Here is a 14774-nt window from a genome sequence, read left to right on the forward strand (position 1 = left end):
CTGGTGTCCCATCCCACCTCAGGGACCCCAGGGCAGGAGCAGTCACCATGCCGGGGACAGGGTAACCAGTGGGTGCCTGTTAGGGTGTGCAGCCCAGGGTACACATGGGGGGCTGTGCAGGAGACCCTCAGGGAGCACATGGGTGCCAGCCACACCGCACGGGACACCCTGGCATGCACTCCAGGGCTCCTAATTAACAGCCATGATGGGGCTGTCACCCCGGTCCCTGCTGCCTGTGGCCCTGGTACCCAGGGGACACACAGCACTGGTTGGGGTGCTGCAGGGTCCCAGGGGTGGCTGCGGTGCCACCGGGCCAGGGTGTCTGCATTCCCAGGCCAGGGTTAGGGAGGGAAAGGACAGGTCTGGGGTGTCCCTGCTGCTCCTGGTGGCCCCAGGGAAGTGTGGGGGCTCTGCCCGGCTCACAGCAGGGCTGGATGTGACTTTAAAATATTTACAAACACCACCCATGTGCGCTTTGCTGAATTCCACCTTTTAATGCCTGTTGCAAACCTCCGGGCACCACGTCGTGACAGCAGCTGTTGGCACCCAGTCCCCCCAAACCCCTGTGGGAAGGAGCCACTGTCCCTGGTATGGGGACACCCCACCATCACCCCAGGACCCGCCCCCAGCAAACACAGCCACCCCACTCAGGGCAAATTCCCCCCGGGGGCAGCTCCACCAGACGGCTTCTGCTTGCTGCAGAAGCCACCCCCAGGAGGTTTTGGCAGTAGTTTTTGGGCTGCCACCACCAGCCCCCAGCACCACACCAGTGGGTGACATCCAGAGCAGTGGCTCCACAGCTGTCAGGCATGGTGCTCCCTGCTGGACACCCCCTTTGCCCCTGAGCCACACAGACCCACAGCAAACCCCACGGCACAACTCAGCTGGCACTGCTGCAGGAGACGGCGGCCAGGCCAGTCTGGTGATGGCCCAGATGAGCACCAGCCCCCATCCCTGGCATGTGCTGGCCACTCCGCTCACTGCTTGGGAGGGGCATCCCCAAGGAGGGCTCGCCTGGTGCCGGCCGACACCATGTGCACCACGTCCTCCAGCTCATAGAAGGCCTGGAAGAGGTCCGGCGAGGTGGCCTGGCACTCCAGGTACCGCCGCAGTGTGGCCAGGCTCCCCCAGACCTCCTGCTCCGAGGGACAGGGCTGCACCACTGCCAGCTCTCCTGCGTCCTCGCCCTCCGCTGTCCCCTCATCCCTGTCTACCTCTGCCAGTTCCCCATCACACTCCAGCTCCTCGTCCAGCAGCGCGCGGCGCTCCAGCTGCTCCTGGCTGAGTGGGCTGGGTGCCGGGGCCAGGGCCAGAGCCTCAGCACCAGCATCGGGGCTGAAGCCAGCAGCACGGAAGCAGCCAGCGATGAGCTCTGGGTGCACGTCGCCCCAGGCTTGTGCCAGCATGTGCAGGACATCCAGGAGGGTTGGCTGCCCCATGCTGCGCTCCACCAGCTGCCACCGCAGCAACCGGCGCCTGTAGTGGCCCTTGAGGTCGCCGGCAATGCCGCGGTCCAGCGGCTGGGCATAGTGGTGGCCGATGGGATGAAGACCATCCTGACATTGGAAAGCTGGAGGTAAGGGTGCGCCTCATGCTTGGTGAGGAGGAGGAGGACACTCTTCCCCTGCCGCTGCATCCCCTCGTTGAACTCCCGCAGCCACTCAGCGAAGAGGGGGGCAGTCATGCCGGCCAGGCTGCCAGCGCGGTAGCTCCAGGGCATCTGTGCCAGGTTGACACCCTGCAGGCAGCGTGGCTGGGGGCTCTCCCCCACTGCCCGCAGCAGGACCTTCTCCGAGCCGTTGGCATTGGCGCAGAGGAGGAGCGTCAGCTGGTCGCCGGCACTCTCACCCTTGCCAGGAGGGCTGACTGGGAAGAGGACCCCCGTCTCCCCACAGGCATAGATCTCGGAGGGCGCGTAGCTGCGGAGGAGGCTGGGGCAGCACCACACCGGCCCAGTGCTCAGCCGTGGGCTGCTCTGCGTCCCCCTTCTCCACCGGTGGCTTCTTGAAGGCGAGGTTGTGGCGTGCCCCGAAGCGAGCCAGCCAGCCACCGCTGGGCTCCGGGTCAGGCCGGCCAAGCGCCTCGGCAAGGTGTTTGGCCTTGAGCTGGAGGAGTGGGCGGCTGATGGGCAGGTCGGTGGCACGGGCGCCCTCCACCCAGCGCAGCAGGGCAGCCTCCAGGGCCGTGTCCTTCCCCTCCCGCTTGCGTTTGCGCTCAGGGTCACCGTTGCAGTGCCACTCATTCAGGATCCGCTCCTTGTTCTTGATGATGCGGCAGATCTGGGGCTGTGACACCCCGAAGCGCTTGGCCAGCTCGCTCTGTGATACCTTGGGGCCCTCCAGCATCTCCAGCACCCGCACCTTCTCTGTCAGCGAGAGCTCCTTCCGCTCCTTCCGGGGCGCTGCCGTGCCCCCCTCTGCCGTCCCTGGGGAGCGGCCGGCACAGGGGGCTGGCCGGCAGGGGCTGCCCGTGGCCCCCAGCCCCACCGGCTCGGCGAAACGTCTCCCGCAGCGGCTGCAGGCGTAGGGACGCTGCCCGCCATGTGCCAGCCGGTGCCGCACCAGGTCCGGCTTCTGCCCAAAGCCGCGTCCGCACTCGGCGCACTCGAGCAGCAGCTCCTCGGGTCGGCAGCGGCGACTCTCGAAGGCAGCGGGTGGCGAGAGGAACCCCCCGTTACTGGCACTGGGACTCGGCTCCGGCTCGAGGAGGCTGCAGTAGCTGCAGCCCCGCTCCCGCAGCGGGGCAGGGAAGTCACCGGGGCTGGCACGGCGTGACGGGGGAGAGGTGGGTGGTGGGGACACCCCCTCCTCGCTCTTCACCTCCTTCCCCAGCCAGTCCCCTGCAGAGACAGGAAGGTGTTGGGGAGCGCCCCCCGCCCTGGGAATCCCACCGGATCAAGCCCTCTGGCTCAACAGTGCTCAGCCCATCACCCGAGCCCTGTCCCCGGTCCCACTGGGCCCTGTGCCCCCGCTCACCCTGGGAGGGGCCGGTGGGTGCCGAAGGCGGCCCGGGGGCCCCGGTGCTCCCCGTAGCGCCCTGCCCACCTCCTCACCTCGCTCCACCTCGGCCAGGATGTCGGGCTTGGTGATGGCATAACCTGTCACAGAGACAAGAGGAGGGACAGCTGGTGATGCCGCCGGTGACCACGGCCAGTCACCACAGGCCTGTACTAGCATCCCCCCCGCCACCGCTCGCCCTGTGGGGGATGGGACAGCCGGTTGGTGTGGTCCCACGGTGACCCCGGCGCCGCCCACGGCAACCTGCTCCCGCCACCCACCGGGCCGGTGCCACTGGCCTCGCTAACAGCCGGGCCGTGACCAGCAGCACCGGGGCTGGTAGCGGGCAGCACCCCGCGTGCCTCACCCAGGGCGACGGGATGCTCGCGGTCCTCCTTCATGGCACCCGGCACCAGCCTGGTCCTCGGGGGAGACGCGCGCTGCTCCTGGTGCTGCTCCCGGCCAGGCCTCACCCTGCGGGAGGGATGGCGGCGGCTGAGCGCTGAGCCGCACCGGGATGATGGCGCACGGCCGGCGGCCAGCGACCTCGCGGCGCGGGCAGGGGGGCCGGGTCGCCGGCGGGGGAGCCTGCGGGGGCGCCTGCGGAGGGGTGTGAGACGCACCGGAGCCGCCGAGCCCCGCCGGGCCCCGGTACCGGAGCCACCGAGCCCCGCCGGGCCGCGGTGGCGGTGCCGTACCCGGGCCGGGCCCTGTCCCCTCCCGCCGGCCGAGCCCACCGCCGCCCCAGCCCCGCCGCCCCCGCCCCGCGCGGCCCCCGCTACCGGCGGCGGGAGCGCGCGTCCCGGCACGTCCCGCCCCCCGCTCCGCTCTGCCCACCTATTGGGCCGCCGCCAGCGGGCGCGGCGCGGATTGGTGGCGCTAACCGCCCAATCACCGCGGGGCCGGAGGCTGCGGCGGCGGCTGCCCCTGCTCGGCGCCTCCCTGCTCGTTGGCGCTGCGCGCTCCGCCCGCCGCCAGGTGTCGCTGCGGCGGCCGCACGTCGCCGCCGCCGCTCCCAGCGTCCGCTGCGTTCTCGGCATGGCCGCTCTGCCCCGCCGCTGCTGAGGAGGCGCCGGGCCCGCGCGCCGCCCGCCGCCCGCTCCGCTCCGCCGCCCCCCCCCCCCCTCCCCCCGCCGCCGCCGCCGCCGCCGCCGCCCGCCGCGCCCCGCACGGCCATGGCCGACTGGGCCCCCGCTCAGGTAAGCGCCGCCGCCGCCCCCACCCCCGCTCCCCCGCCCGCCCCGCCGCCCCCCGGCCTGTCCCCCGTCTCCCGTTCCCCGGCGGCGGCCCGGCCCGAGGGCGCTCGGCGGCGGTGCGGGCCCGTCCCCTCCCCCATGGAGCCCCGTTCGCCCCGCGGCCGGCCGGCGGCGGGCCGGGGACCGCCTCGCTCGGGCGGTGGAGCCCACGGCCTGTGCGTGTCCCCGCAGGACCTGGAGTGGGACATGGAGCCGCAGGAGCTGGCTCTGGAGCAGCCCCTGCCCGCCGCCGAGCAGGGCCCCGCCGCGGAGAGCGAGCTGCCGGCCGCCGAGATCTCTCTGACTCTGGTCACCGAGATCCAGGCCGTGGACAGGAAGGTGGATGCCCAGCTGCCCAGCTGATGAACCTGGAGGGGAGGATGAGGATGGCAGAAACCAAGTTGATCGGCCTGTGAGAAGACGGCGGTGGAGTTCGGGAACCAGCTGGAGAGCAAGTGGACTGCGCTGGGTACCCTCATCCAGGAGTATGGGCAGCTGCAGAAGAGACTGGAGAACATGGAAAACCTGCTAAAGAACAGGAACTTCTGGATCCTGCGGCTGCCCCCGGGGGCGAAGGGAGAGGTCCCCAAGGTAACGGTGTCCTCTGCTCCATTTTCCAAACGGGCTCTTTCCGCATGCACTCAGGCACTCACAGCCTGGTTCCAGGGCAGCTGTGGTGCTGAGCAGGGCCCAGCTTCCCCACAGCAGTGTATTTCCTTTGGTGCTTGGCAAGAAGCACCAGCACGGGGTTCCTTTGTATTAATTACACACTGCTCGTTATAGACACACAATGCTTCCCAAAACACATTGACTGCTCTGTGCAGGGTTGCAAACTCCTTGGTGTGGCTGGAGCTGTGTTTTGAGTCATGCAGTACCACGTGGCTCAGTCCCACTGCCTGGTGGCTTTGGTAACGTCCCCAGTGCCTGTTTGGAGGCACTTGGTGGCAGAACCATGTCAAAAATGAAGTGGGGAAAAGAGTCTGTGTTGTGCACAGGGCGTCACCTGCAGCATGAGGAGTCTGAGCAGAGGGCGAGGGGCAGGCAAGTGATGAGGGAAAACCCCATCATGGTTCTTTGCACACAGGGGGTGAAGCCAGGCCCAGGGGGCCAAACGAGGTATGTGGAAGGAGCGGGCGTTGCTACCTGGGACTGTCCTGCCCAGTGCTTGAGGAGTTTTGAATGAGAAAACATCCCTGGTGCTTTCTGTGACAGGAGGCAAAACGTCTGAGCGTATGATGCTTTTAATTGCAGGTTCCTGTGGCATTCAACGATGCTTCGTTTAACTTCTCTGAGGAGGAGTGGAAGAGCTTGAACGAGTGGCAGAAGGAGCTTTACAGGCATATCATGAAAGGCAACTACGACGCCGTCATCTCGATGGGTAAAGACGGGCTGGGTTTGTCCTGAGCCTCCTGATGCACCAGGTTTTCCTGGGGCCTGGTGGATGGAAGCACAGCTGTGCCTGGCAAGGTCGTGGGAGGATGAATGGTGTGCTGGGCCAGGAACGTGTTATGCTGGCCATCACCAGCAGCCCTGGCAGTTCCTTCAGCCCTCACCGGTTCAGTTTAGCGGTGGATGGAGGTCATGAGCCTCACCGCAGTGACCGTGTTTCCCTGACGGTCTCTGTGGCTGGTAGCAGCCAAGCAGAGCACCTGGGTTGTGAGGAGGAGGGGAAGCCAGAGGACCCTCAAGCCAAGTAGAGGTGAGGAAGAGGGAAGTTTCTTTGTCACGCAAAGGTCCACAGATCCACTGCGCTGGGTGCATCAGCCTGCTGGCCACATAGGGCAGCAGAGGGGTGCCCCTGCCTCTGAGGTTCCTTCCAGCCCTTTCTGTGGGTGATCGGTCCTTCAGCTGCAGAGCCTTTCGTAAGGGAGGAGAGCGAGGTTTGTCAGCTGCCAGCCTTGGTGCTCTGTCTGACCCAGCCTCATCTTAGGGAATGCTTCTCGCACAAGCTGTTGTGGTATCTGCTACTGTAGTGCCAGGGTAGAGCTGGGGAGAGGCAGGGGGCAAAGGCAAGCTCTGCCTTCTGCTGTCCCCTCCAGCAGCTGAGGGCAGCGAGTTCACAGCTAAACCAACGCACTCTGCTCACCCCTTCCAGTCCCAGCTGCGGGGATTCCCTCTGGGGGACATGGTGCCTTCACAAGCACCTATGTGTGTTCTGAGAAATCACTTTGCCTTGGCTGGGCGTCCGCGTGTGGTGGGTGGGAGCACAGGCACAACCCCTGGTAGACAGACATCCCCTCCCTGTGCTGAGGCCGCTGGCAGGCAGGCTCAACTCGCCACCCTGCCATCCCACTCTGGCCAATCCAGGCTTTTTTGTCCTTTTTTTCTCTCTGTTTCTTCTTTTATTTTTTGAACAGAGGTCTTCTGTGGTCCCTGTGTGCAAGGTAAAAAGGTGAAGGGTAAATACTGGCCTGTTTTTTAAAACAGTCCTGCATCCTGCTCTAGAGGTGCAGGAATGTAGCAGTCCTGCTGAAGGGGATCTGTGGATCTGAGCCTGGAGCTTAGAAAAATGTATCTGTGCTTCGTCTGAAAGTTTCCTTTGAGTAATGAGGCTTAGGAGTTTGACCCTCGCATAAGGCAAATGGATCCACCAGAGCAGCAGTGGAAATTAACACCCAGAGGACTCATGCTTGTTTGGAAATGAAGTTTTCCGCTCTCCACCCTAGGAGAGATTGTGATTGTCCCCTTTCCCCCACCAAAATCCGCGAGCAGCCTGTGACTCGGACGAGTAGGATGAAGCGGTCCTGGCTGGAGGGAACCGCATGGGGAGGGCACTTCCCCTGCTGCCGCTGGCTGACAGCTCTGGTGCTGTTCCTGAGCTGAAGTCCCCCATTGTAATGGATCCGCGGACCTTAGCAGAGAGGAGAAGAAAGGAAGCCTGGAGGTAAGCACAGATGCATTTTCTTATTCTCCTCCTCACGCTGCAGGCTGGGAGGTGCTCCTCACCTGAGCAGAGTGTGCTCCTGCAGTCCGCTCATGTTCCCAGGGCCCAGACAAGGTGAGCGGTGCAGATGTGTGAGAGCATCTTCTTAAGCCTCTCTTTCCATTACCCCGTCATCCCAGCAGCGAAGGAAGGTTGGTGGGCGAAGGTCTGAGAGTCTCTCTCCTGCGAGGGCAAAGGAAACATTCTGATTTTCTTTTTATGTACAGATGCTGCCATCTCAAAGCCCGACCTCCCTGTCACGGATTGAGCAAGGAGAGGATCCCAACGTGGAGGATCCAGATGACTCTGAGGGAGGAGAAACCCCTACAGACCCCAGCACTGGTGAGCCATAACATCCCTGGGACTCGGTGGGGAGGTGGAAAGCAGACATGTGGCTGCCACCACCTGCCTGCACTCGTCCACTTGCCTCTGTGGTGAGTTTTGCCAGCTCCAGCCTTGGGCACCGGGGTGACTTTGCTTTCCCAGCTGGCTCTTGCCCGATGCGGCCATCTCTCCTGAAATCCCCTGTAAAGCAGCTGGGAGCCCTCAGTGTAAACTTCTGTCACTCTTTCTCTTGTGTACAGAGTTTTCCTTTCCTGGTCCGGATGACAACTCATGGAGTAAATATGAAGAGACTCTGGCTGAAAGCCACGAGGGCTCTGAAGAAGAGGAAAGCATGGAGGTCCCTAGTACATGTGAGTTAGATGTGCAGAGCTTCACCGAGCGTTGCGCAGAGCTGGAACTAGAGGCGGGCTCGGGCTTCTGGCACTGGCTGGGGATTGCCCGGGGCGAGATCCTGCCTTCGCAGTGGTCTCAGTCAGGCTTGCCTCGAGGGCCAGCGTGGGAGCTGGACAGCAGCTGAGGCAGATGGATAGTGCGTGAGCAGAAGCAGCTGTGGTACACAAGCAGCAAGCTGTAAAAGCAGCTGTGGACTGGCTAGGGGATGCAGATCACCTGTACAGTGTCACATCACTTGGCAAGGTAGCGTGTTTGGTCAGCCTTGAAGTGGAGATGAGCAGGACCATGCGTAGTGTAGGCAAGCTTTGATGGCATTAGCAACAAAGTTTTTAAAAGTCTTCCACCAGTATGTAAAGTGATGCTTTTCCTAGCTTTCTCTGTCAGCCAAATGTGAGGCTTCTCGTGGTGCAACAAAAGATGTGTCCTTGTCAGTGCCCTGTTGCTCCAGGTCCCCGCTCTGAAGCGTGGGGACACATGAGCTGCTTTGCGAAGCGACCCGTGCTAGGATGTGCTTTAGGCTTCCCAGCCTCGTTTTCAGAAGCAACTCAACCATCCTGGGTGATGCTTTTCCAGAACTTCAGCCTGATGCAAACGAAGCGGCCTGTTTTCAAGCCGTGTGTTAAGATGTCTGGCAGAGTGACAAGTAGATGAAGAGGCCTGTGCTAGGGAGTGCCTAGTGGCCTTCTCTGGGCATGCAAATGCTTGGCAGAGCTTTACCTTCTCATTCTCTGCAGAAACCTGTGGTTTTTCAGCCCTCTCTTCCACATTCCCAGATCCTCTGGGCTCTTTCCATCCTCCCTTTGCCAGGGTCCTTGGCGGTTGCTCTCGGTTACTGTCTATACTGTGGGAGCTCTTTCAGCCCCAGGCACTGTACAAGGCCAGGGGGAAAAGAGGTTTTATTCCCCTTCCTTCAGTTTTTTTAAACTTTATCCTAAACTACGTGTTCTTAAAGACTTGTTCTGCTTCACCTCCTGCTGAGAAACCCACTTTTTTCCCTTTGTCTAGCTATATATAGAGGTCTCATCATTGTACTGTGAGCTTTCCCAGGAAGTCTTTATCAGTGATCTGGACGAGGGGATCGAGTGCACCCTCAGTAAGTTTGCAGACAACACCAAGCTGGGGGGGAGTGTTGATCTGCTTGAGGGTAGGAAGGCTCCACAGAGGGGATCTGGGCAGGCAGGGCCTATGGGCTGATGGCAGATGTTTGAGGGTCAACAAGGCTTTTGAGGCATGACAGCGCCATGCAACGCTACAGGCTCGGGGCAGCATGGCTGGAAAGCTGCCCACTGGGGAAGGGCCTGGGGGAGGCTGGTCAGCAATGGCTAAACACGAGCCAGCAGTGTGGCCAAGGAAGCCAGCAGCGCCCTGGATGGTGTCAGACACGGCGTGGCCAGCAGGGCCGGGGCAGTGCCCGTCCCCCTGCGCTGGGCACTGGGGGGGGCGCCCCTCGGATGCTGGGCTCAGTTTGGGCCCCTCAGCACCAGCCAGACCCTGAGGGGCTGGAGTGTGTCCAGAGCTGGGCAGGGGGCTGAGGAAGCATCTAGAGAACAAGGAGAAGGGTCTAGAGAACTTACAAGGAGCGGCTGAGGGTGTTTAGCCTGGAGAAAAGGAGGCTCAGGGGAGACCTTCTCAGTCTCTACAACCACCTGACAAGGGGGTTGGAGCGAGGGAGGGGTCGGTTTCTTCTCCCAGGTAACAAGTGACAGGACAAGAGGAAGCAGCCTCAAGTTGCACCAGGGGAGGTTTAGATTGGGGGCTGGGAAAAATCTCTTGCCCACAAGGGTTGCCAAGTGCTGGAACAGGCTGCCCAGGGAGGTGGTGGAGTCGCCATCCCTGGAGGGATTTAAAATACTTGTAGATGCGGTGCTCAGGGATATGGTTTAGTGGTGGGCTTGGCAGTGCTGGGCTAACAGTTGTACTCCACAATCTTGAAGGTTTTTTCCAACTTAAACAGTTTATGATTTGAAGTCAAAATACTTTGGCCTTCTTTGTATTCCCGTACTGCTTAGGTAGCTCCCAGACGGGAGTTGCAACCCCGTAGTGTCAGGTACTGTCCCGAGTGTGCAAAGCAGAGACCACCTCTGCCCCAAGGGAATGGCGCTCTGAATGACGAGGCAGTTCTTATCTCAGAGAAATGACATGAATGTCTCTGCCCTGCCAGATGAACAGCAGTGTGATGAGGAAGGTTCCGAAAGCCTTGAGCTTCCTAGCTCGTTGACAGGGAAGTGGGAGGAGGTTTTCTCAAGCCCAGAGGAAGAGCTCAAGCCCAGCAGCAAGAGCCGGAGTGGATCGACCCCGCAGCAGAGAGCCACAACAGGCAACGGGCTGAGGCGCTCTGCTCGCCGCGGGAGAGACTTGGCCAAGAAGGACGCTCCTGAGGACATGGCTGCAGTAGAGGGGCCGTACATCTGCTGTGAGTGTGGGGAGAGCTTCCTGGACAAGGAGCTCTTTGCCACCCATCAGAAAGCGCATGCCAGTGAGGAAGCCTGCACTTCCCTGGAGCATGGAGAAAGCTTCAGGCAGAAATCCAAAACAGCCACTACGAAAGCCCAAGGGCCCTCCCGCTCCAAGCCGTCCAAGCGCCCTGATGGGGAGAAGAGCTCTGGGTTCAAGTACGGCTTTGTCAGGCACCAGGTGAACAACATGGTGGAGAGACCGTACACCTGCTCCCAATGCAAGGAGAGCTTCAGCCTGGAAGTGAGCCTTATCTTGCATCAGAAGCTCCACACAGGGAAGGGTGACGGGCCGTTGACGTGCACCTACTGTGGGAAGGACTTCCGAGACCTCTCCAAAGCCATCCGCCATCAGCGCATCCACACTGGGGAGAGGCCGTACCAGTGCACTGAGTGCGGGAAGAGCTTCATCCGGCGGGACCACCTGCTCAAGCACTGGCGGGTCCACACCGGAGAGACCCCCTACCAGTGTCCCGTCTGCGGGAAGCACTTCCGCTACAAAGAATCTCTGAATTGCCACCAGAAAATCCACTCCCGCAACCCCCGGCCCATGGAGGATACGCAGCACAACCTGGAGTCGACAACTCAAACCAGCCATTTCTGCGTGAAAAAAGAAACTAAGCAGTAGTGCTGTGGTGGGAGGCCAGGTCAGAAGGGCGTGCGGTTACGATAGCGGTCTAGCAGGTGGACGTGCAGCATGATGGGAGGTGAACTTGTATCGCAGCTATTCCATGTGGTCATGCTACAAAGCCCGCTTTGTTGAAGCATCAAAGGAATTCCTCTTAAAACTCTGACTGGACAGCCTAGGCACCTCTTCAACCCCGCGGGGTGACGTGGGGCTTCCATAGCGGCGTAGGCCTTGTACTCATTGTCCCCTACGCAGGTTTGGATTTTGCCTGTAGAGAATAATCCCGAGCGATTCGCTGGGGTCTGTATTTAGCAGGTGTTTCCCCACCTATCTTTGTGCATATTCAAGAGTGACGAGCTTCGCTTTCTTTTTTCCACTCGTTTCACCGCAAGGCTGGAAGCGTGAGGGAGGGAGGGAGGGAAGGAAGGTGCCATTCCCAGGCAGCTGGCCGCCTGCTCCCGTTGCATTGCCGTACCTCGAACGGCAGCCCCATGCTACGAGGCCAAGGCTGGAATGAAGGGAAGAGAGGCAAGGCAGAGACGTGGTCAGGGACACGACGCAGGATTTTTCGAAGGCGGAAAAGCAGAGAGGAGAGAGCGGCGAAGAGCAAGGTGAGAAAAAGTAGATGCAGGAGGAAAGGATGAGCAGGAGAAGGGGCTGAGGACATTGGAGCAGGAGGAGTCGGGAAGGGCAGCGTGTGGAGGCACAGTCGAGGACCTCACCCGGGGAGGACACGTCTCTGTTCTTTTGAAGGATATTACTGGCACCAATCAGGCTGTAGCTTCCCTCTGGCCCGAGGGAACAGTGCTGCTGGTCTGTCACACAAACTCCTGTCAATGAAGGCGATTTTATTATATTTTTTAACTGGGTTTGGTCTCACACTCAGGTAAGTCAGATGAGTGAAAGCAACTTCTCCTAACCCCTGTAAAGAGCTGTTTGGGTTTTAGTTATTCTAGAAGTAGTATATTATTATTATTATTATTACTAATTATTATTATTATTATTATTATTATTATTATTATACTACAAGGAAGCTTGTGGCACTATATTTCACAATTGATCTAAAACACTTAAATGTATGAGATAACTGACCGGAGTTTTTCAGCGTCTGTGTAAATATTGGTTGACTTCTCGGAGCTAATTGGTGTTGTTCCTGAGGTGGCTGTAAGTGGTGTCCCTTTCGCAGTGTATTGTCAGCTGCTGGTTTGTGATCGTGTTTTGTAATAACTTTTGTAAAGTCCGTCAATACAGTGTTTCCATTCTGAAGCCCGTGTCGGGTGAGTGATCGCAGCCCCGCTCCCCTCGCCAGCCGCTGTGTTTCGTCCTTGCTTGCCCCTCTCCTGCGCTGACGCCTGAGCCCCCTTGCCTGGCACCTGGCTGTTATTTATTAGCTTTTTCCAGGTAACTTGCAGAGCTGATGAACCGCATGAGCCAAGCCGAGCATCTGGGGAGGCAGGTCCGGCAAACAAGCCTGCTCGGTGCGGATCTGGGGCTGCTGGGGCCGGCGTCTGGCATTCGGGGTTCTTGTTTTTAAGCTTTTTCTCTCCTGCCGCTATGGCTGGAAGCAGACTTTGGTTTTATGTGAGGATACTGTCACTACTCCGGGAGCTGGCCTGCGCCACGCACAAATAGGGCTGCAGCGATGGCTGAGGAGTCGCCGGCCACAGCCAGGCTCTGCTGTGAGGCAGAGCCAGGAGAAGCACCAGCGTGTGCGGCTGTGGCGCTGCCCCAGGCCTCGGAGCTGGGATGTTGTGGACTGGCCCTCCGGCACTGACAGCAGCCGGAGGAGCCCCGGCGTGCTCTGCTGAGGCTCTGGCTGCTGGCGCTGCGGGTTCATCTCTCACCAGACAGGCCTGGCCCGGCAGTGCCGCATGGCATCCTGGCACAGCTGGAGGGACCTTGGCTCACTCGTGCCCGCTGCCCACCAGCGGGGCCGCCAAGCCAGACGCGCTGCCTTTGCATCGCTGCTTCCTCGCTCGCACATACCCAAGCTGTTTGTACCGGGGCTGCCAATAAACTGTTCCTGCCAGGCTGGCCACGCCGGGCACTGCGCCCTTTTGTCTTGCTGCGCCATGGGCTTGTGCGTCCTGGGGCACGTGGTGCGGTGCCGGGGCTGAGCTGCGTGGCCCCGGGGCTGGCAGGGGCGGCGGGTGCCCTGCAGTGTCCTGGGAGGGTCCTGCTCTTCCCCGGCAGCACGTCGCTGAGCTGCGCCCCTTCTGCCTTCACCCCTCCTTGTGCTGCGGGGTCCCCTCTCTCCTGGGGTATTTGCGGAGGGGACACCAGCATAGCCCCAGGCCCCCCTGCCCAGACGGTGGGTCTGGCTGGCCTGCCACCAGCATCCTGGGTTGCTCCCAGACCTCAGCTGTCCCCATGTCCCCTCTTCCACCTTCCCCCCGCCCCAGTGACTGGCTCTGCACGGTGGTGGCCACAGCTGGTGGAAGCTCCTGTTTATTCCCCCATTCCCATCCTGGAGCAGGGATGGGGCAGCCCCCTGGCTACCGCTCCCCTTTTGCTGCAAGGAGCTGCTGGTTGGGGCCACACAAGGTGCTGGGGGGGGGGAGACCATGGCCCCTCCAGGGGCTTTGCCCCCTGCCCAGCGTCTCCCAGGCCCTTCCCTGAGCCCAGTGCAGGGGCACAGTCCCCGCTCCCAGCTCTGCCCGTGGTGTAGCCTGGTATTCCCGGGGGCAGCCACTGGAGCCCCCCTAGAGCTGTGGAGAGGCCCACGGAGCTGTTGTGGCTTTGTGATGGGTTGTGGGGGTGGGCAGGGCCCCCGTGGGGCCTGTCCGTGGGTCAGAGCCAGCGCAGGGACGTGGCACTCGCGGCCCAAAGGTTCCCTGGCTTCGCCATCGCCACCAAGGTGAGGCCAGAGGGTGCCCATGGAGCCAGAGCGAGTGATCAGCACTGAAGCCTGCGCCGTGTTTTCTGGGGCAACCAGGTGGGATAGGGCTGCCCCATGCTGGGGGGCTGTGGGGATGGAGGTGCTGGGGAGGAAGAGGAGGGAAGGGGGAGGCTCAAGGCAGGGGACACAGCGTCGCGCTGGCTCTGCCAGCGGGAGTGCAGGGCGGCAGCACGGCTCCTGGCATGCAGAGATACCGTAAATACACACGTATGTAATTCTGTGTGCGTATATACGTGTGTACACGTGTGGCCTGCAGCGCTGGTCGCGGGCACATGGCACTTGCACAACCGCAGCACCACTGACTGTGTCCTGATCCCCTGGCGGCTGATGATGATGAACCCACCCCTGGGGTAAATGTCCACGTCCCCATGGGCACAGCGGGTGTCCCTCCACAGCTGGGCTCAAGCGCTCGCTCACCCCAGTCACTGCCCCGCAATCCCAGTCTCCCCAGTTGCACTGGGACACACAAGCCCTGGGCAGTGGACCCCAATCCCAGAGCTGCTCCCAGTGTCCCCTTTGATGGGTGTCACTCCTGGCCGAGGGTGGTCCTGGGACAGCATGGGGGGTGGGTGGACGGGGGTCCCCATCTGCCATCGTGCTGGTGCCCCCCCTGGGTGGAGGTGGGCACTGTCCCCCCCCTCCCCAGTGCAGGCACTGGTGGGCACCCATGCGCCTCCCCCCAGCATCACTGCCTCATCCTGGTCCCCCTTGTCCCCTCCCTTCTTCCACAAACCAAAGGGTTTCCGGCCCATCCCTGTGTTTGGTGTCACCGACTTCCCCGCATTGTCACCCCATGCTGGGGGTCCTCGAGATCAGGAGTGGGAGCACGGCTACGTGCTGGGGGGCTGCTGCTGCACACGGGGCCTGGTGGGCTGGGCATGGGCACGCGGCTGTGCTGGGGC

At 61.6% G+C, this 14774-nt stretch overlaps 4 protein-coding genes across 4 annotated transcripts in view; 2 read left to right on the top strand and 2 right to left on the bottom strand.

Annotated features, from left to right (window-relative positions):
* The window catches only part of LOC102055667 (uncharacterized), a 39972-nt gene that overhangs the window by 15090 nt on the left and 10108 nt on the right, over positions 1-14774 (top strand). Inside the window, exons 10-20 of the mRNA XM_055706798.1 lie at positions 992-1576; positions 2247-2522; positions 3368-3647; positions 4424-4570; positions 4652-4822; positions 5483-5609; positions 7051-7115; positions 7382-7496; positions 7739-7849; positions 10054-10972; positions 11461-11584. Of these exons, the coding sequence (XP_055562773.1) occupies positions 992-1576; positions 2247-2522; positions 3368-3647; positions 4424-4570; positions 4652-4822; positions 5483-5609; positions 7051-7115; positions 7382-7496; positions 7739-7849; positions 10054-10972; positions 11461-11584 (2920 nt within the window). The remainder of the gene's footprint in view (positions 1-991; positions 1577-2246; positions 2523-3367; positions 3648-4423; positions 4571-4651; positions 4823-5482; positions 5610-7050; positions 7116-7381; positions 7497-7738; positions 7850-10053; positions 10973-11460; positions 11585-14774) is intronic.
* Positions 478-3787, bottom strand: LOC129735828 (tigger transposable element-derived protein 3-like). Its single transcript, XM_055706833.1, is given in 7 exon segments — positions 478-1528; positions 1531-1936; positions 1938-2839; positions 2976-3003; positions 3005-3044; positions 3046-3097; positions 3364-3787. Coding segments are annotated over 7 exon segments (2013 nt in total). The 5' UTR covers positions 3398-3787; the 3' UTR covers positions 478-977.
* LOC114016692 (zinc finger protein 783-like) lies at positions 4058-7065 on the top strand. Its single transcript, XM_055706863.1, has 4 exons — positions 4058-4195; positions 4424-4822; positions 5483-5609; positions 6589-7065. The coding sequence occupies exons 2-4, from the start codon at positions 4748-4750 to the stop codon at positions 6651-6653; spliced, it is 267 nt and encodes an 88-aa protein (XP_055562838.1). The 5' UTR covers positions 4058-4195; positions 4424-4747; the 3' UTR covers positions 6654-7065.
* On the bottom strand, positions 11389-14457 carry LOC129735831 (uncharacterized). Its single transcript, XM_055706855.1, has one exon. The coding sequence runs from the start codon at positions 13849-13851 to the stop codon at positions 12814-12816; it is 1038 nt and encodes a 345-aa protein (XP_055562830.1). The 5' UTR covers positions 13852-14457; the 3' UTR covers positions 11389-12813.

Source organism: Falco cherrug, chromosome 4 (assembly GCF_023634085.1).
Source record: "Falco cherrug isolate bFalChe1 chromosome 4, bFalChe1.pri, whole genome shotgun sequence".
Lineage (NCBI taxonomy): Eukaryota > Metazoa > Chordata > Aves > Falconiformes > Falconidae > Falco > Falco cherrug.

Bases quoted from the DNA above. Each gene is read 5' to 3' on its own strand.
- LOC114016692 (XM_055706863.1), top strand. From the start codon at position 4,748: ATGGAAAACCTGCTAAAGAACAGGAACTTCTGGATCCTGCGGCTGCCC. The intron at 4,823-5,482 runs GTAACGGTGTCC...TTTTAATTGCAG, and splicing joins CGAAGGGAGAGGTCCCCAAG to GTTCCTGTGGCATTCAACGA. The intron at 5,610-6,588 runs GTAAAGACGGGC...TTTTTTGAACAG, and splicing joins CGACGCCGTCATCTCGATGG to AGGTCTTCTGTGGTCCCTGT.
- LOC129735831 (XM_055706855.1), bottom strand. From the start codon at position 13,851: ATGGGCACCCTCTGGCCTCACCTTGGTGGCGATGGCGAAGCCAGGGAA.